The following is a 22,215-nucleotide window of genomic DNA, read 5'->3' on the forward strand; positions in this document are numbered from 1 at the left end:
TCAGTTCCATGGATGCCTCTGAGGCCCCGGCATTGCCTGGTGGGGTCCACGTGATAACGGCTCTGCACGTTCCCGGGGGCGGTGACGGAGGAGAAGAGGAGACTGTACGCACAGGACCAGGTAGGATGACGACAGTGTCGGGGATTCTCGCAGCACCTTAATAATAGTAGCAGCTGCTCTTCCCTGGTAGTTTGCCAGGTGCCTTTAGACACATGACCCCATGGAGCCCTCCTGACCACCTTAGATGATTTATTTGTACTAAGCCCATCTCAGAACACATTTAAGGCAGCTAAGAACCCTGTTAAGTTGACACAGATGTCTCCATTTTAAGAGAGTTCTGGTAAATTGCCTGAGGCTGTAGAGTTAGTGGTGACAGAGCCAATATTCAAACCCAGCCCCAAGCTCTATCCTGCAGGTAACCCCACACACATCGCAGCCGGGCATGTTGTCCCTGGCTAAGGGGACCTTGCTAGTGTATGTTTCTGTTCCCTTCTGGAATGTTACTTGGTTCTATTTTTTCTGCAGGTGATTTGTGGGGATCAGACTGTACTGTGGCTGCTGATTCATATGCTTATGCCAGGCAGGTCACAAACAAAGCAAAGATTGTGAGCCAAGATGTGGAGCCTGTGATTATGGGCATTCGGTCAGAATTCAGTCAGTCTCTGGTCATTTGGTGGTGATGATTCTTTCTGGAAAGTTCCAAAGCATATTGTTAGCAATATGTTTGTGAAACCTTTTTCTCTTGTGTGGCATTTCCCAGCTGCTGCAGAGATACAACACAGACCACGAAGCATACTTTCTCCTAAAAGTTTCAGTCTGCCTTTCTTTCTCTTACTGCTACCTGGAAATATGTCCTCTCAGCCCACAACGGATCCATAATTGTGCCTACTGCCCTTAAATATTCCTGAAATGGTCTTTTCGTCCTAAAGGGAAACCGTTACAGAAAGCCCCAAGTTCCAGATTTGACGTTCAGACCTTAGAAAGTTCAAATCCGTGCCCTTTAACATTTTCAAATTTGAACTTTGTTTCTCTTAGCTCCTGCCCCATATTTCACCTGCCCTCATCTTTACCTCCCTTAAGTTTTCTCTTGCTCCATGTAGAACCAGCTTACTCACCACTAAATGTGAGAACTGTCCCTTTTTCTTCCTGGGCTTCTCTGCACTTTTTGCCAGGTTCCACGGTAAAGCTGCAGTGATTCGTTTTGTGTATTCCTGATGCCACTGAAGAGGGAAATAGCAGTCATCGGAATTGTTTGCATTACGTTGGCTTGGATAGCAGCCTGCTAGATGCCCTTGGCCCTTTTACTTAAGGACAGAAATGGAAGATTTGTTCACAAATGAATACAGTAGAATGACATCTCACCTGGGGTCAGCTTCCAAGTGAAAAATCAGGAATGATCAAAATTAACCTTAACATACTGTCCCATGACACCAAGAGAAACCAAGATAAAAAGGATTAAAATTTAAATGTCAGAAATGAAATCCAAAGAATAAAAGAAGAAATCATGGACGAATTCCTTTATAGTATTTCTAACTATGACTCAAACTCTAAATTCCATAAAAGAAAAGATTAATAATTCAGTTACATACAATAACACACTTCTGCATAAAGAAAAATATAATAAACAAAGTTCAAAGACAAGCACCAACTGGAAAAATTTTTGCAAACCACAACACAGACAACAAGCTAATTTCCTAAGTATATAAAGATCTCCCAGAAGTCATGAAGAAAAAGCCCATAAAAAAGTGGACAAAGGATGCAAGCAGTCAGATCACAGGAAGAAAATATAAATGGCCCTTTTATAAATGAAGAGATGCTAGGTCTTACTAGTAGGAGAAATTCAAATCAAAAGCTATAATGAAAGGAATGCCATTTTTAACCTATCGGATTGGCAAAAATACAAAAGTTTGACAAATTCAGTTGCAAGCTGTGGGAAAAAACAGGTAGTCTCTTATGTTGCTGATGGAAGCGTAGATTGGAACAATCTTATGAAGGGAAATTTAGCAGTATCTATTAGAATTCCAAATGCTTTCGCTTCCTGACCCAGCAACCCCACTATGGGAATTTATCCTGCAATGTAGCTTGAACACATTCAAAATAATATGTTTTCAAAGTTATTTACTGCAGCATCATTTGCAATAGTAAAATATATATTTCTATATGTGTATTTCTAATGCAATAACTCATGCCCATCCATCTCTACAATGGAATTTTATGTAGCTATATATATTTTAAAAAGGAACAAAGACGTTCTCTATATGCAGATATATAAAGATCTCCAAGTTATAATGGTAAGTGAAAGGAAAATGCAGAAGAATGTTTGTACAAAGGAGGCTCATAAAAATATTCATTTTGCTTATATATGCATATAGAAACTCTGGAAGAACACACAACCTAACAATGGCAGTCAGCTTTGATAGGAGTAGGTAGAAACTAGACAGAGAGACAGGGAGAAGAGCAAGATTCTTCATCAAATACATTTTATTTTTTTCCATTTTAAATTGTTTGAATGTGTTTCTATTTCTGAAAAATAATTTTTTAAAAAACATTGAAAAATCCCTTAAGTTGTCTATAAAGTACAGAACATAAGGTTTCATACATATGATCTTATTCCATAATGTTTATGCAACTTAAGTTAGAGAACAACTTGACTAAAATAAGGAACAAAGGTTAAGTTGCTATGCAGGTATCTGGGTATTGAAATCATTCTTTAACATACCTGTCAAATTCCTGGCTGGGAGTGGGTGGAGAATTCTAAAAAGCACCTGCTTGCCTGGAGGGATTAGACTAATCTAATACCAAACCTCCAAAATAAGCCTGTTTGTTGTTGTGAGAACAGGAGAAGAGGGGAGTGCCTGGGTGGCTCGGTTGGTTAAGCGTCCAACTCTTGATTTTTTGGCTCAGGCCATGATCTCAGGGTTGTGGGTGGGGCCCTGCACTCAGCAGAAAGTCTGCTGGAGATTCTCTCTCTCCCTCTCCTTCTGCCCCTCCCCACCCCTTGCCTGCCCTCTGTCTCTCTCTCAAATAAATAAATAAATCTTAAAAAAAAAAAAAAAAGGAAATCAAGGATTCCCAATTTCAGTGAAGGTTGAAGTTCATGGGTAAGTTAAATAAGCAGCTGATATGGGATTCCATGATATGGTGGTGATATTTTCTAAACTGTGCCAGGCCAGGGTTCATGGTCTGAGAAGTGCAGCTGTACCCAGTGAGGCACTAGGAGGTCATATCTAAAATTGGTGCTGTCCTAGGGAATTCAAGAAGTAATGGTTAACATCATGTATGATTTTCAGAGTGAGGAATGTGGAGGTGATCCAAGTCAGAAATCTTGAATTGCACTACATTGGTAATACCTTTTATTTATCTCTCAAGATGCAATACAACACAAATCATTCATTGGGCCTGGAAAAAAAAAGAAAAAAAAAACTGAGAACAAGGAAATATTGAGGGTGCCTTTCAATCCATTGATTAGATCATTGAAGGTGAATTCTTAAGTCCTTTTTCATCGTGAGAGTTTTTAATATAGAGATAAGATTTTATTTTTATTTTTTTTTTATTTTTTATTTTTTATAAGATTTTATTTATTTATTTGAGACAGAGAGAATGAGAGAGAGAGAGCACGTGGGAGGGGGGAGGGTCAGAGGGAGAAGCAGGCTCCCTGCTCGGCAGGGAGCCCGATGCGGGACTCGATCCAGGGACTCCAGGATCATGACCTGAGCCGAAGGCAGTCGCTTAACCAACTGAGCCACCCAGGCGCCCTATAGATAAGATTTTAATCAATAATGCTGATTCTATAGAACTTGGGTGCAATCAACTCATCTTAACTCTTCTCATGGAAATTAGTAGAGAGATGGACCATCCAGGACATCAGACTCAGAGAAGAGGGGAAGGTTTTATGAAGGCCCTTGATTCCTTGGCCAAAAAGTTAGTACTGGTTCCATAGACTATGGGAAACATTTGAAATTTTGAATAGGAGGGTGATGTGATCAAAATTTCCCTTTAGTGAATTCGGCAGTGCAACTGGAGCAAGGTGGGAAGGGAGTGTCCATGGGAAGCAAGATAAGGGTCATTATCGTCTGTCAGATAGAGATGATGACTGGGACTGGGTGTGAAGAGCAAAGGAGGATCAAAGAAAACCTTGAGATTAGAGGTTGGTTGACTGGAAAAAAATGGTTATCATTAATGACATGGGGAGACATCATGACCTGTTTAGAAGTAAGCAGAAGATGAAGGTTCAAGGGACTGGCAGGGCATTCAGGGGCATTGCCCACAGGTAGTTAGGAGGGAGTTCTGGTGCTTTGGGAGACACTGAAGCTGGAGTTGTAGGTTTGGGAGAAGCCATGAGAGTGAATTAAGTCACCAAAGGAGAGAATAATATCTGAAAATCTATTTTTTAAATATTTCTAAATAAAAATACAAGTGCTTTAAGACCAAAACCTGAAATAAAGTAGAGAGAGAAGGAGTTGGTACTATGATTAATGAAAATTATAGCCACCATACACATGGCAGAAGCAGGAGAGAGAGTAGAGAGAGAGAGAGAAGGGAGATGGCGTGAAGATAGAATCCTTAGCATCACTTCCAGTTGGAGTTATTACTAATTCCCACACTTCTGTCACCTAGAAAACTAAAACTGGATGAACATAGTCATTTCAGGATGCCCATTCTGGACACTCAAGGGTATGAATTCAAGGGCTGCCCCTATATAAATATTTTCTGATACCAGATAGATCTAAAATTTATATTGACAGGTGGATCACTAAATGCGTCACCAAGTCTTTTCAATTGCCCTGATACTTTTCTGCACCATCTCCTGCTTCTTGAATGCAAACAAACTTGATTTTCTAATACCTATGATTAATGATAGATTTCTGAAGTTTTTACTTCCTACTTGGGTGAAATTTGTTTTTTAAAAGAGCTTTCATCCTCCACTCCTTCCCCACCATGCCCCCACTTCGCTCCCATAGAACCATGTATTCTTCATAGATTAAGGTCCCTGGGGGTTTTCAGGGCACCTCTCTCAGTGGGTGCTGAATTGTGGTTGGGAGTCTAATCTTTCCAGGGAAGCGAACAGTGTGCGACTGGCTGGGTGTCACTGTTGAAGTCTCTCCGTGCTATGGGAAGTCAGCTCTGCGCCCAGGCCGTTTCATCGTAGAAATGGCTTCACTCTTAGGAAAGACCATCTTACTCTTTATTCTTATGTGATAGCAGAGTTGGCTCAAGCCAGTAGTAATTAGTTGTAAATCTTGGCAACACACCGCTGTGGGTATGTAGGGAAATGGAGCCAAACATGTAGGAGACATTCTAATTACACGTAACTCCTCAGGTATCTTGTGTATATTAACAGCTGCCCGTGAACACTTCACCAAATTATAATGATTCTTTGAAATCAACACAGGAAACCAAATGTTATCCCCATTACCTGGAAGAAAATAATATTAACGTTTAGTAAAAAGCACTGCATTCTGTTTTGAATATATTTAAATTAAGTATCTCTAAAAACCAGAGCCTCATCTGCTCGCTGTGTTTAACAGGGGAAGTGCACTTTGGAGGGCAGGCACATTTTTATGTGGAAACTCAAAGTGAACGTGGTTCAGAGGATGGAGAAACGGTCATACACATGTCAAGCCAGGATGCAGCATTTGCACAGGTGGGTTTCCTTTCTAGTCATGATTTTGGGGTCATAGTTGATGCATTTCTAAATGAGGTGTTGTCATTTTCTTGCTTTATAGCTGTAGAACCCAGGTGTAAGAGAAAACATTCAGTTAAACATTGAACATCAAGATAGGGGCAAAGCCCAGCTCCAAATTATACCAGTTTCCTCTAGTCCCCCCAAGAGTACTCCTCCCCTTCTTCTCAAATGATGGCTGCTTCCTACGTCTCCATTACCACCATCACCCCATTTCCTCTCCTCACCCCCAGCACACGCACAGTCTCAGAGGGTGAGGGGTCCTCCCTCCTTTTCAGGGCCAACCCTTACATTGTGCCTTTGGTTCCACTCACTGTCCATAATTACCCCTTCTGTGTTCTATATCTTTAACTTCATCTCTTTACTGCCTCATTCTCATCAGTCCATAAATTCAAGTCTGTCCCATCCTTAAAAGTGACCCTCTCTTAATCCTCCTTCGACCTTTAGCTATGGCTTCTGTTTCCTTCCCTTCTGAGACAAATTTTTATATCAATTGCCTACCCTCTCTACTTCCTTACTTCCCATTTATGCCTCAACATACTGCTTCTGCCAAGACCACCAGTGGCTCAACAGTTCTTCAATCAAAGAGACACTCTTCTGCCCTTTCTACACTAATGCCATCTACACTGCAGACCATTCGGTCCTCACAACTCTACTACCCTAGCTTCTCTGACACTACTCTCTCCACTTTCTCCTTATGCCTCTTTGCTCTTGCTTTAATTCCCCTCTGGGCTCCTCCATCTCTGTCTGGGCCTGTTATTCTTTTGGGAGCCCAGATCCCTTTGAGAGTCTGAAGGCATAGACCTTTGTCCCAGATAAAAAGGACATATGTTCTATGTAAGTCACACTACCAGCTACAACAGACAACCCCCAAATCTTAACAGATTAGCACAACCAAGGCTGATTTCTGGATTGGACAAAGTCTAATGTGGATGTTCTCCTAGACATGTCTCCTCCGAGCGTGACTCAGGGATCCACCTCCTTTTATGTGGCTCAGCCATCTCGGATTCTTTGGCTTCCAGATGGGAAGTCAGGGTGGATCCTGCCCCCATTCCGTTGGCCAGAACTCAGTCATACAATGTCACTTAGAAGCAAGAGAAGCTGGAAAATGTAGTTAGCTACATGCTCAGAGAGGAAAAGAATTGGATATCAGTGAACACAATGCTGGGGGTCTCCAGACTCCTTGAAGCCTAGATCAAGAGCTACATTAAATGTTAGAGTTCCATTGGATCCCCATAGTCCATTGCTTGCCCTTCTTTTTCAAGGTCTCATTGGTGTTCTCACTGCCTCTCATCTTTTCTCTACCCTCTTCATACTGAAAATTACCCACTATGCATCTCTAGCTCTGATCTTTCCCCTGAAGATCTCATTTTCATATCTAAGATATTTCATTTGGTTGGGCCATAGTCACTTCAAAATCAACAAGATCAAAACTCAACTAACCATCTTCTTCCTTAAGCCAATTTTACTCTGTTTTTGACCTTAAACAATGACCTTATCATTTACCTACGGCAGAAAACCATAGTGGCATTTTTAATCTCTCCCTCACCCTCACTTCCTGCAGAAAACCCTCCCAATTACCTCTTAAATGTTTTTTAACTATTCAATATATTTCTCTTATGTTTTACTATTTAAATTTTTTATTTTGAAAAATTTCAATCATTTAGAAAAATGAACACCTATAGACACTCTTACCCTGGATTCACCAGTTGTTAATATTTTGCTTCATCTGTGCTCCCGTCCCTCTCTCTCTCTGTTCCCCCCACACCCTCCTCTATCAGTGTTCATTCTGCTGAATGGTTGAAGTTTTTCAAAATAAAAGATTTAAAAATAGCAAAACATAAGAAATAAAATGTTAAATATCTATATATACACACATATTCCTATAATACTATCCTTCATAATCACAGCCAACATTCTTGGAAAACTTAACATTGATAGAATAATATTTATGATATAATAGTAATATATGAGTCTTATTTAGATTTCTCCTATTGGCTTGATAATATCTTGAGGTTTGTTTATTTGTTTTTTCTGGTCCAGGACTAAATGCAGGATTATGTACTGTATGTCTCTTTTAACTCCTTTAAAATAGTTTCCCAAACTTTTTTTTTTTTTTTTTTTTAATAGCATGAATGTTTTTGTAAAGCCAGGATAGTTGTTCAGTGTAATATCCCTTAGTTTGGGTTAGATGGTTGTTCCCTCCTGAGTAGATTCAGGATAACTATTTTTGGCAGGGGTGTCTTTTGAGGGCATCACACCTAGAGGCACATGACATTTGTGTGGCCCATTATCAGTGATGTTCAGTTTGATGATCTGGTTAAAGTGGTACTTCCAGGTTCATTGTATGTAAGGGTGACTTTCCCCTTTGAGATGAATAAGCTTTCTGGAAGTGTTCATTTGAGGCTGAATGAATATTCCGTTCCCCAGGAGTCTTTCACTCATTTTAATTAAATTAAATTAATTAATTAATTATTTATTTCAGAGAGAGAGAAAGGGAGGGAGTGAGGGGAGGGGCAGAGGGAGAAGGAGACAAACAGACTCCCCGCTGAGCGGGGGCTCCATCCCAGGACCCTGAGATCACAACCTGGGCCAAAATCAAGAGTCAGAGTGATGGGGTTTTGGAATGTAGGTGAGGTTTGGTGGGGTGCGGTCCGGAGCCAATGACCAAGAAAGAATTCTTGAGACATCTTTGGTGCAAAATGGTGGTTTTATTAAAGCACAGGGACAGGACCCGTGGGCAGAAAAAGCTGCCCCGTGTTTGTGAGGCGTAGCTAGTCATCTACTTGGGAGTTGGGGGACTAAAGAAAAGGGAGGTTTCAGAAGGATTTTCGTATGTTAAAGAAGACTCACAGGATAACTGGAGGCCTTGCCATTGTCAAGTTAAGGTTGTTTCCTTCTATGTAAAATTAATACACAGAAATCAGTGGCATTTCTATACACCAACAACAAGACAAAAGAAAGAGAAATTAAGGAGTCGATCCCATTTACAACTGCACCAAAAACCATAAGATACCTAGGAATAAATCTAACCAAAGAGGCAAAGAATCTGTACTCAGAAAACTATAGAATGAATACTCATGAAAGAAATTGAGGAAGACACAAAGACATGGAAAAATGTTCCATGCTCATGGATTGGAAGAACAAATATTGTGAAAATGTCTATAGTACCTAGAGCAATCTACACATTTAATGCAATCCCTATCAAAATATTATCAACTTTTCTCAAAGAAATGGAACAAATAATCCTAAAATTTGTATGGAACCAGAAAAGACCCCAAACAGCCAGAGGAATGTTGGAAAAGAAAAGCAAAGCTGGTGGCATCACAATTCCAGACTTCAAGCTCTATTACAAAGCTGTAATCATCAAGACAGTATGGTACTGGCACAAAAACAGACACATAGATCAATAGAACAGAATAGAGAGCCCAGAAATGGCTCTATGGTCAACTAATCTTCAACAAAGCAGGAAAGAATGTCCAATGGAAAAAAGACAGTCTCTTCAATGGAAAAAGACACTCTCTTCAACGAATGGTGTTGGGAAAATTGAACAACCACATGCAGAAGAATGAAACTGGACCATTTCCTTACACCACACACAAAAATAGACTCAAATAGATGAAAGACCTAAATGTGAGACAGGAATCCATCAAAATCTTTGAGGAGAACACAGGCAGCAACCTCTTCGACCTCAGCCGCAGCAACTTCTTCCTAGAAACATCTCCAAAGTCAAGGGAAGCAAGGGCAAAAATGAACTATTGGGTCTTCATCAAGATAAAAAGCTTTTGCACAGCAAAGGAAACAGTCAACAAAACCAAAAGAACTGACAGAATGGGAGAAGATATTTGCAAATGTTTTATCAGATAAAGCGTTAATATCCAGTCTATAAAGAATTTATCAAACTCAACACCCAAAGAACAACTAATCCAATCAAGAAATGGGCAGAAGACATGAACAAACATTTCTCCAAAGAAGACATCCAAATGGCCAACAGACACATGAAAAAGCGCTCAACATCACTTGGGATCAGGGAAATCCAAATCAAAACCTCAATGAGATACCACCTCACACCAGTCAGAATGGCTAAAATTAACAAGTCAGGAAATGACAGATGTTGGCGGGGATGCGGAGAAAGGGGAACCCTCCTACACTGTTGATGGGAATGCAAGCTGGTGCAGCCACTCTGGAAAACAGTATGGAGGTTCCTCAAAAAGTTGAAAATAGAGCTACCATATGATCCAGCAATTGCACTACTGGGTATTTACCCCAAAGATACAAATGTAGTGATCCAAAGGGGCACCTGCACCCCAATGTTTATAGCAGCAATGTCCACAATAGCCAAACTATGGAAAGAGCCTAGATGTCCATCAACAGATGAATGGATAAAGATGTGGTATATATATACAATGGAATATTATGCAGCCATCAAAAAAATGGAATCTTGCCATTTGCAACAACATGGAAGGAACTAGAGGGTATTAGGCTAAGTGAAATAAGTCAATCAGAGAAAGACAAGTATCATATGATCTCACTGATATGAGAAATTTGAGAAACAAGACAGAGGATCATAGGGGAAGGGAGGGAAAAATGAAACAAGACGAAACCAGAGAGGGAGACAAACCATAAGAGACTCTTAATCTCAGGAAACAAATTGATGGTTGCTGGAGTGGAGAGGGGTGGGAGGGAAGGGGTGGCTGGGTGATGGACCCTGGGGAGGGTATGTACTATGGTAAGCACTGCGAATTGTGTAAGACTGATGAATCATAGACCTGTACCCCTGAAACAAATAATACATTATATGTTAATTTAAAAAAATAAAAAAAAAAGTTTGTTTCCTTCTAGCAAGACATTAACAGTAAGATAGTTGGGAGTTTCCTGGAGGAACATTACACTCTGCCCACTTCAAGTATCTGTCAATGGGCTGCAGGTTATAAGGACATTTCATTGTATCTACATTTCCTTCTGGAAGCTAGGTTATTGATAGAAATGCTTTGTTCTTGTAGATTGCTAAGACATTTGTAAACTGAGGGAGACTCCTGTCTTGCAGGATTGCGGTCTCTATAAGTTAACTATTTGTTTTTCCTTTCCTTAGCTTTAGGGCAGCCAAGAGCGCCTGAGGAATGTCATACATGTCCCACCTTGAGGGTGGGGGTTGGGGTATCAGCTTCTGCTTTGTCCTCAGCTTGCCTTCTACTCCCTCATCAAGAGGCTTGACTGAGACACTCCAGCGCCCCTCATTCATTAGTTTTCATGTCACTGATGAGTCTTGCCTGGCAATTCTTCTAACTCTCTTATGCACTTTACATTTATTACTTGGCATTCTTCTATAAAGAGCTTTAAAATTTTTTTGTATCAGTGTGGACTCAGAGTCTTTTTTTTTTTTTTATTAATGTGTCAAAATCCATCCTGGCCATTATTTTTGATGCTCAAATTGTCCTAAATGTGGCCAGTAGGAGCCCCTCCAAGCTAGTTCCTGTAGCCTTCTTGATGAGGGAGCAGAAGCCTAGCTGAGGACAAAGCAGAAGCTGATACCCCAACCCCCCACCCTCAAGGTGGGACAGGTGTGACTCCTCAGGCACTCCTGGCTGCACTAAAGGAAGAACAAATGGTTAACAATGGTTAACTGATAAAGATCACAGTCCTGCAGGACAGGAGTCTCCCTCAGTTTGCAAATGTCTTAGTGATTTACAAGGAAAAGCTTTCTTATCAATAGCCTAACTTCCAGAGAACCCTAACTCAGTTTTCTGGAGCCGTAACATCACCCTCCCCTCCACGAAATTGAGGGAGGCTGAGGCGGAAGGAAATGTAAATAACATTGAATTTCTGGTGCCTGGGTGGCTCAGTCATTAAGCGTCTGCCTTCGGCTCAGGTCATGATCCCAGGGTCCTGGGATGGAGCCCCACATTGGGCTCCCTGCTCAGCGGGAAGCCTACTTCCTCTCCCACTCCCTCTGCTTGTGTTCCCTCTCTCGCTATCTCTCTCTGTGTCAAATAAATAAATAAAATCTTCTAATAAAATAAAATTGAATTTCTTTTGAAACTGCCGCCCATTGACAAGGACATGTGATACGAGGAATGTAACATTCCTCCAGGAAACTCCCAACTGTCTTCATGTTAGTGCCTCATTAGAGGGAAAAACAGCCTTAGCTTGCCAGTAACCAGACCCCCAGTATCCTGAGAGTCTTTAGAATATGACAGTCCTTCTGGACACCGCCTTTGTCCTCACCTTCCCAACTCGTGAGTATATAATCAGCCTGGAACTGGCCTTTCCTCCAAGGAGCCCTGATTACGTTTAGTGGGAAATAGTGTTTAGAAACCAGATCTGATGCTACCGGGCTATCTTTGCTCTTAGGCTTTTTCAGTGGACAGAGCTAGGAAATATATATTTTTTTTAAAGAAATGAGGCCATACTGATACCTCTAATTGCAATCTGACACCACAGGATTCTTCCTCACTTTTCCCCACTCCATATTTGCATCTCCCTTTGCCCACAGTGAAAACCCTAGTTTGCAGCAATATACATGTACTTATTCATTTGTTCAATCATGCAATACACTCAAAATGGTTTCAGAATCACTACACTCAACACTGCCATATCCAAACTTACTAAACACAGTTAAGCTTTCTTTTTATTCTAACAGTCTTTCCCAGTGAGAACGTATAGCCCAAATATCAAGTTCAAAGTTTACTTGGATTAATGTTTTTTGGTAATATCAATTTTATATACAGCTAGGTTCATTTGTTTCTGGTTACACATTCAATTTTAGAGTATTTTCTCCATTGCCATTTACTTAAATTTTTATTATAAAAACATCCTCATAAATATTAATGGCTGGGGGCACCTGGGTGACTCAGTCAGTTGAGCATCTGACTCTTGATCTCAGCTCAGGTCTTGATCTCAGAGTACTGAGTTCAAGCCCCACATTGAGCTCCATGCTGAGTGTGGAGCCTACTTAAAAATGAAATAAAAAAAATAAAATAAAAATAAATATTAATGGCTGTATATAATGCTTCAGTTATTGAGATTTTACTAACAAGATATTTGGCTTAATTTCAGATTTTACAAGGATTTCTTCAGGGGCCCCAGAGAGTTTGCACAAATATAATTAGTAATTAGTTCTCCCCCAGTGCCCTTGTACACCTGAGAGTGTGACATACGATCTCCTACCAACCAACCTACCATGACTATCTAGGTGTGGCTGATGAGGGAACAGAAGGCAATCTGAGGACAAAGCAGAAGCTCACACCCCACCAACCCTGCCCCCATGGGGTATATGTGACATTCCTCAGGCACTCCTGGCTGTCCTGAAGGAAAAACAAATAGTTAACCTGTAGAGATTACAATCCTGCAAAACCTGAGTCTCCCTCAGTTTACTTACAAAAGCCTTAGCAATAGCTTCCAGAAGGGAATGTAGATATAATTAAATGTCTTTATAACTTGCAGCCCATCAACAGATACTTGAAGTGGGCAGAGTATAATGTTCCTCCAGGAAGCTCCCAACTATCTTAATGCCTTACTAGAGGGGTAAACAGCCTTGACAATGGCAAGGCCTCTGGTATCCTGTGAGTCTTCTTTAGCATATGAAAGTTCTTTTGGAAACCTCTATTTTTCCTTACCTCCTCCAACCCCATAGTATATAATCAACCACCCCTCACAACCCCGGTGCAGCAGCTCTTTCTGCCCATGGGTCCTGTCCCCGTGCTTTAATAAACCACCATTTTGCACCAAAGATGTCTCAAGAATTCTTTCTTGGTCGTTGGCTCTGGACTCCACCCCACTGAACCTCACCTACTTTCCAAAACCACATCATATGGCACCCAACATGGGGCTTTGAGTCTTTACATCTGGACTCTGAGCTTTGGTGCAGAATTGGTGAGTTTTTTCTCTTCTCTTCCTTTACTCTCATTTCTGGGGCTCTTCAAAGAGTTATTGGAACACTTTCACATAGATTGCTCTTGCTGCAATCCTCTAGCCCATGGCTACTCTATGGGGAGGAGAAAGCCTGCCTTTTGGCTGGAAGTTAGTACCCTGGCCGGGATGGTAATAAGACCCAGAAACTTGATGCCCTCTCTTTATTCCTGTCCTTATGCAAAGTTGTCTGTCTTGGGCACAGGACAGCCACCTAAGTGACTAGCATGGCTGCCAATTTTAAGACTCCATATGAGGTTTCCTCCTGATTGATCTAATGTGATCCCCTTCACATCCCTGGTCTAGCCACTTCTGGCCATGGGACCTCCACTGGGGGCCAGCCGAAACCAGTACCCAATGGAATAAAAGCCCAACCGGGGACCGTTTCCTAGGGAAGTTGGCTGTAAAGACCACATGTGTTGGAATGTAGCTTAGATCATGATGGATTTCCATCTTTACTGTTTTTTGTCAAGGCCCTCTACTATTTAGGCTACAAAATTAGGTAATTTCCCCCTTGTAAAACTTTTCTAGTATTTTCCATGGGTTAAAATAGCAGGGTAGTACGCAACCTTCAGGGCATATGATGGCATGGCACAGCCTAGGGTGCGATGGGGTAGGGGAGGGACGCTGGCATCTCTCCAGGGCCTTTTACAGCAGGAATGCCTTCACAGGAAGGCAGGATTGTGATCATTAGCGATGTCTTGTTTGAGGGACACATGGGAACCTCTGACATATCCTGCATGGGACGCCACCCGGGAGTCGGGGGGAATTTGGTAACGGACCTTCTTTACTTTTCTGGAAGCATGGCCTCAGTAGGCTTCTTCAGTTCCCAAGGACTCTCCTTTGGGGTGCCTTTTAACCCACTGGAAACAATTTGCATTTGCAAAACTTAGGAAAGGACTGAGCTCCTGTAACACCGCATGGCCTCAGTGGGATCTATCAGTTAGATCTCTGCAGGAAATAGGGCAAATGGACCTAGGGTACCTTCATTGCTTGTACCTGGGCCTTCATTGCTCTACACCAGGACCCTGACCTAAGGGCCTCTTGCAGAATGTGTTTGCCTGAATGGGTCAGCTAGTAAACTCTCCTGACATTGGATGATAATTATCTAAATAGGCCTCCTCCAAATCAGGTTGCTGGAGGAAACACAAACTAACTAAAGTTGCATTTTAACTAAGAATAGTAACATGGGACTAAATGAACTAAAAGTTGATTATAGTTTTGTACTCTTTTTTGAAACACTGCTGGTTCTCTAATGTTTGCTCTCCTAGATTAAGCAAACTTTATCTTAAGATCTGATTGTCTTTAAATGTTTGTTGTTTACCTAAGCTAGACAACTTGAGGTAAACTTCCGAGAAATTGCACAATAGTTCATATAGACAATATTTGTGCTTTTTACTCTGTGGGGATAATAACAGGAACCCATGGACACATGATTATTTAAACAGCTGGAAAATGGGATTGATTCCCCAACGATTGTGTAACTCAGCTATCACTTTGACCAATTCCATGTGGCTGGGATGACAAAATCATTCCCTAAAAGCCAGGGCATACCCCATTCCAGAGGGTTAACTATGGACTTGTGTAGATAATGGATGACCCCACTTTCCTTGTGAATGGACTGGCTGATGACGTGGGGATGCCCTTATCTCTTGACAAGTCTTCCCCCACTTGCCAGTGATTCCTCATTAATTAAGATATTAAGGCTAGACCTCAAAGAGGGCTTCTTGCTGGCATCATCCCTCATAGTTATATTTATCCTAGAAGCCACCTCTATGATGTACAGTTACAAGTAGAGGCTTTAGCCAAGCATACAACAGCCCTCTTGGTAGGAGCCTCAAATCTCACAATGGGACAGTCCCTGTCTGTAATGACTTCACATAGGTCCAGAATGTCTTAGAGACCAAAGGCCACCAATAGATGATAGGAGGCCAACTTATTAAGCACCAGGCAATGCTTATAGATCTGCCTGAAATAATACTTGAAACCTGTCAGACTTTAAACCTACCTTCATGCCTGGACCTGACCATTGTACACGTATAGAGCATAACTGTTTAGAGGTTATCGATTTTGTTTATGCTAGTCGACCAGATTTAAAAGATGCCCCTATTGAAAATACAAATGACAGTTGGTTTACTGATGACAAGAGCTTCATGGAAAAAGGAATAAGAAAAGCTGGGAATGCTATAGTCAGTCTAACTCAGACTGTTGAGGCCAGAGCCCTGTCAGCAAACACGTCTGCCTGCCCCGAAAGCAGAATTAATAGCACCCACCTGTGCTTTGCAATTGGCAAAAGCCTTAAAAATTAACATTTATATCATGACCTGGAGTCCTGGGATCGAGCCCTGCATCGGGCTCCCTGCTCGGCGGAGAGCCTGCTTCTCCCTCTCCCTCTGCCTGCCGCTCCCCCTGCTCGTGCTCTCTCTCTCTGATGAATAAATAAATAAAATCTTTTTTAAAAAAAGATGTCATTATAGTGAATAAAATAAAAATTATATGCAGTGGTGCTTTGATATTAATTTTCAGTTAATTCCTCATCCAAGAATTGGCGAGTCTTCAGCCCATTTTAGCTAAAGACTGTCCTTATCTTCTTTCTCTGCCCTAATTCTATACCATGTCTATGTCTCTGGTGTCTTTATTATCTCCCACAGCTCTGTGCATGTCTGATTCATGGCCCTCTTGCACTCCACAGATTATTCTCAGTTCCTACAGACACCCAGTCCATTTGTTATTGTGTTTCCCCAGGGGCTGCTCCCATCATCACTCACTGCAAAGAATGCCTCCTGCTCGTTCTGTGGCCTCTAATCCAGAGGAACCTCCAGGTCTTCCTACCTCTCTATGCCAAGTGTCACCCAGCAGAGCATTCTACACCAGTAGACCAACAAAGTGGCAGGAATCATTTTCTGATTGATGTCTGGTTAAACACAGATCCTGTGCTAAGCAGAAACATAGACATCATAGAAAGAAAAGGAGGCTCCTTTCTTTAAAGTTCCTCCCGTCCTGCTGCTGTGGAGTTACCCTCACCACTTCTCACCTGCAGCAGTGGGACCATTTCCAGCTTCCGTCTGGCCACCTACTTCCAGCCCTGCCCCTGCATCCGCCACACACCCAGGTTTATCTTTGCAGCACATTGGCTGCTGCCGTGCCATTTTCCAGAAAAGAACATAATTAAAAAGGCATGAGGCATATGTTCTATTTTAGTAGTTCAACTAAAATTAGGAGCTTAAGAGCTTCATAAAGGAGGTAATATTAAGTGAAATATTGAAAAGAGTGAGGTTCAGTATACTGAAGGGAAACCACTAGGTTTCTGTTATGGGAGTCATAATCCGAGGGATGTTTCCTTAGAAGGCAGCCTCTGCCACTTTTATGGGGTGGATTGAAGATGGAAATGGTCAGAGAAGACTCTGGAATTTGAACAACTGCTGTAGTTGAGATGCAAGGAAATTAAGGCTCAGACAAGAGGATGGCTATTGAAAGAAGAGAGCTGGATCCTGGAAATGCTGTGGGAGAAGAAATGAATGGCAGGATTTGAAGATGGATCAGTGTTTGGATGAAGAATGTGAGAAAGTGGACTTAAAACTAAATTTTGCAAAGCAGTTAATCATTGATGTCATTAATGTAAAATGAAGAATCTGGCCAAAAGGTATCAGAAAGGAATAAAAAAAAATCTTAACCTATTCAGAGAGTATCCAGTGAACAGCTATTGATGACCAATCTTAAAAACTGAGAATTGTGCACAAAAACAACCACAAAAAGTGGTCTATCATTACTCCTAAGAAAGAGCTACAGAAAAAGAACTTAAGCACTAAGATAGCTTTCTAGCTGCCTCATTTATTATGAAAAACAAGAAATTCATAGCTTCCTACTCTTTTCTGGGAGTAATTCTACTCTTCGTCTCTTGTACACTCAAGAGGATATCAGTGATTTCTGGAACATTCCACAAAGCCAATCTCAAATCATATAAAGTTGTGATTCTCTTGTTTTCCTCTCTAGGACCTATCCATTTTATTCTAGAGCATGAGGATGGCATGCTAATAACTGGAGAATGCCTTCCACTACTTGGTATGTGTTAAGGTAAGTGGAAAGTCATTATATTTAATACAAATTCAGTGATTCACCAACCTGAAGTTCCAAATATCTGCAGAGCCCTGTGCTCACCAGGATTCCCCAGACAGTGTGATTGCTGCACCTTTTTATCAAGCCTCACTGCTGCTATTCTATATGACAGCTGAGTCACTGCACATCAAAGGGAGAAGGGGGTGAGAGAAAAGCTAAAAGAAGATGAAGATGTGAGCAGAAGCTATGGCATGTACAGATCTCCAGTTTCTGAGGCCCTCAGGAATACAGATATACTAGGATTTGGGGTGAAACTTACTCAAGCCTGATTCATCCAATGCATTTGTAACCTAGTTATACAAATGTTCCCACTTCCCTAAAGGATATTCTTCAGGCAACTTAAGCACTGTGGAATATAGCTTTGAATCTAGAAGGAAGCAGAAAATACCACTAAGAATCTAAAATAACCATTGCAAAGCTGCAGCACTAAACCCCAGAAGAGTTCAGGCTGTAAGAAAGGCTCTTTGGTTCTCACTCAGAGCTTTATCGAGCCTAACTTACAAGCATGGGTGGTTTCCCATGCCACCACAGATTAGAAGCAATCCCTACTCAGGTATCATCCTCCCTAGAAAATCTCCCTGAGTGAGCCTGGATTCCCTACAGAATTAGTTCACTCAGCATCAGAATTCGTGGGCACTTCCCACTTGCCAGATGCTGTCTCTCCTTCCTGGTACCTAGTACAGACTTCTAGCATTGAACTTCCAAATCTGAATCAAAGGTCTGGTTATAGGCCAGTCTCCCTGCCAGACCATTGGCTTCTTGTGGGAAGATGGTCCCTGTCTTTGCATTTCTATTTTCCTAGTATCTAGCACATAAAATACACATAAAAGATGCTCAGTGAGTGTGTGCTGAAATGCAGCATGTGAGAGCACACTATAAAGCAGTCAGGGAGTCAGAGAGGAAGAAGTCATACATGCCTGCTTTCCTTGGAGTGATCATTCATTCCACAGATAGATAAGCAGTTGAGGGTCCTTTGATAGGACTTACCAGGGTATCAAGTCAACCAGAACAGTGATTGAGAACAACATCATTAAAAACAATGGAAGAAACGCAAAATGCTTAGTCTGAGGAACGAAAGAGCTGAGGTACAGTCAAGATACAGGAAGTTCTCCAGCGAGGAAGGGCTGCATGTGTGAATGCTGGAAACAAAACAAAACAAAAACACAGCTATTGGTCAGCCAGGACAGAATTCACCACCCCACCCCCCACCCCCCGCTCCTGTCCCCTCCCCGCAGTCTCCGAGCTGGGGCTTTGGATTTCCTCCCCTGCCCTGCCCCAACCCTCTGGCGGCTACTGTCGCACATAAGAGCTCCCCACACTGACCCTCGGCAAACCCATCTTCAGCTGATTTAGGCAGCCGGGATTAGGACCCCAGTGCAGCCCATCCAGGGGGCTGGCCCTGCTCAAAGTTCTGAAGAGCTGTGGAAGGAAGGAGTAGAGCCATTCCCGGGTCTAATGGAAGATGCAACCGGGGAAAATTGGATACGAGTCGAAGGCAGACTTCCATACTGTATGAGAGCTGGCCACCGTAAGAACAACTGCCTCCCTGATGCCATTCCTACGGCCAACAGGAAGGAGTGCTTTAGGCCAGCTTTCAAACTGTTTCACCATGATGATAAAATCTATTTCATGATGGGACCCAATACACACACACACACACGCGCGCGCACGCACACACACGCGCGCGCGCACGCACACACGCATACTGAACCTAAATTACCCAGAACACTTACCACTGTGATACAGTCTGATATTTCCTGTTCTCTCCTCCTCTTTCTTTCTCTTCTGTTCTGCTTATTCTTTTAAATATGCTGGCCCCAACTGAATGAATTGATTTCATGACTTACTACTGAGTCATGCTAGGCAATCTGCAACACACTGAACAAGATGCTATTTCTGTGGAGATGGTCAGAGAACACCCGCATCAGAGTCCGGGAGATGCTTACCAGACTCCCGAGCCTCACCTGCGCCTCCTGAATCTGAATTTTTAGGGCTGCTGAGGACCCAGGTACAGGCTCCAGAAAGAAGCTCTGCCCTGGGAGAGTGTGGAGGTGACCTCTAGAGTTCCTTCCAACTCCAAAGACTGGGATTTACTGGGCCCCTACCATACACAGGCTATTATACTAAGAGTTATGAAGACAGAAAGAATTCTAACACACAGCACCTGTCCAGCTGGAGAGACAGGACGTGCACATGGAGGGAGCTACACAAGAACTTCACAATTCACAGCCAGAGAGGAGTCCAGGCCCTGATGCCCTGAGTCCAGGAGGCTGAGTGTACTTGCACACTGCAGCGGTCAGGAAGGCCCTGGTAACCATTAGTGGGAAGGTATGAAGTTCTCGTTAATACTATGCTTTCTCACTGATAACCACAACAACAGGTATAACAGTAATAAATAGCTAACATTAATTGAACAATATTAAATAGCTAACATTTATTTAATTGCTTACAACATGTGGCTTTATGTGAATTCTCTTTTGATGCTAACAACAATCTTACACGTTGGGTCGTTGGTCTTCAAAGTGTAGTCCCTGGACCAGCAGCATCAGCATCACCTGGGAATTTGTTAGAAATGCACATTTGCACTGACGGAGAAACTCTGAGCCAGGGCCCAGCCATTTGTTTTAACAAGCTCTCCAGGTAATTTGGATGCATGTTAAATTTTGAGAACCACTGGGTTAGTAACAGTTTTGTCCCCATTGTTACATGTGGTGATGAAGTGTAGAAAGGTTGAGTGGGTTCCAAGGTCACCCAGCTAGTAAACGGTGGAACGAGAGTTTGAACCCAGGCAGTCTGACTCCCTGGGACACTCTTGTCTGGAACAAAGGAGACTGTGCTTACACTCTGCAAATGTCCAGGATGCAGCGCTTGGGCCTCCCCTGCTCACAGAATCTAATGTTGCTTACCTCTCACAGATTGGCTTCTTGAACCAATGGTGGGAAAATCATGGCAGCATTGAACACCACATCAACAGAGGCTGCGTACCAGGTGTTTCAGAACTGGTAAGAGACTTACAAAAATGACTCGGTTCCATTGTTTGTGGGGTAGATTAAAGGTAAGCTTGGGGCACCCGGGTGGCCAGTCGGTTAAGCGTCAGACTCTTGGTTTTGGCTTAGGTCGTGATCTCAGGGTCGTGAGATGGAGCCCCATGTTGGGCTCCATGAAATCTGCTTGGGATTCTCTCTCCCTCATCCTCTGCCCCCATGTGCGTGCACTCTCTCTCACTCACTCACTCTCAAAGATAAATAAATCTTTGAAGGTAAGCTTCTTAGAGTATAGCTTTAGAAGATGTGTGTGTACCCACACTCACTTCGCGTGGAATATAACCTGGGGTCACAAAGGTGACTCAAATAGCTTCCAGGTCTCCCCTGTCCTCTGTCTTTGAGGCAGCAGGGACCAGCAGGGCCCCTCTGCTGCTTTGATGAGAATGCCCAATGTTCATTCCCCTTTGCTACACTCTGGCCATCGTGTGTCCCTTTGATAAATGCCTCCAGTTTCCCCCCAAAATACACTTCTACAGAGCTCAGTCATCCTTTCTCCTCTCCCCCCGACCTCCTTCACCCTAGGCAAGGCCAGTAAGGGTCAGGGAAGGGCATTCTTGGTGTCCAGAAGGAGGGCAGAGGTTTGAGACTGTCCCAGGCAAATCCCTCTTCTGCTTATGGCAAGGGAAACGGTCTACCTACACACCTGTCAGCACCTCCTCTCCAGCCCAGAGCCTGGGCCCATCGTTGGCCCTCGTCCAGGCCCACCTGCCCTTGCAGTGTCTCATGCTCCAAAATCACAGAGCCCCTCCCATGGCCTCTTTCACTCACTATCTAATCCCTTGACAATAGGTTGGAAGACATCACTGGCCTCTTTGGCTTTTTTTCCACTCTGCCCCGGTATTTCTGCCTGTCCTAGAAGCTTCAGAACTTGTCTTTTCTCAACCTGCTCATTTCATTGGAAGGAAGCCCCACCTGTTACCTTTGCTTCCTAACGAAACCTTAAATGGAAACCCACATTGGACTCCCAAATGGAATTTTCATGACCCACCCACCTATGGTTTTATGACATGCAGGTTTTTTGTTCATTCTCAAAATAAATATATTCTAATTTAAAAAGCAAATGAGCACTAGCACCTTGGAGGAAAAAATGCTGTCCTGAGATCCTAACTCCACAAAAGGCTGGGATTGACTGCGCCCATCTGGCGGAACTGGTCTTTCCCTTCTTCTCTCCATCTGGCGATGGACTCGCTGATTCGGGAGAGTCACTCTAGGCCATCAGTACCAAAATGTTTTGGTTAGGTCATTATCTGAAACTTTGGGCTTTACTTGAGGCTTCATGTTTTAAATATGCAGAAAAAAAAATGGAGAAGATCTCAGGAAATACTAAGGAAGTCTCTAGCCTAAAGGAAAAAACTCTGAGTATCCATAACACTCATAACATTTTGAGATGTCAGAAAATTTTTTAAAAAACAAACATTAAGTTGTTTCCATTTCTACCAAATACAGACTATAAATTAGTTTAAG

General features: G+C 42.4%; 1 protein-coding gene across 1 annotated transcript in view; it reads left to right on the forward strand.

The window, feature by feature from the left end:
• Positions 1-22,215, forward strand: part of LOC144381647 (uncharacterized) — a 74,056-nt gene that overhangs the window by 37,742 nt on the left and 14,099 nt on the right. Inside the window, exons 8-10 of the mRNA XM_078071169.1 lie at positions 5-120; positions 5,529-5,644; positions 20,623-20,709. Of these exons, the coding sequence (XP_077927295.1) occupies positions 9-120; positions 5,529-5,644; positions 20,623-20,709 (315 nt within the window). The 5' untranslated portion in view covers positions 5-8. The remainder of the gene's footprint in view (positions 1-4; positions 121-5,528; positions 5,645-20,622; positions 20,710-22,215) is intronic.

The sequence above is a fragment of the Halichoerus grypus genome, chromosome 4 (assembly GCF_964656455.1).
Source record: "Halichoerus grypus chromosome 4, mHalGry1.hap1.1, whole genome shotgun sequence".
Lineage (NCBI taxonomy): Eukaryota > Metazoa > Chordata > Mammalia > Carnivora > Phocidae > Halichoerus > Halichoerus grypus.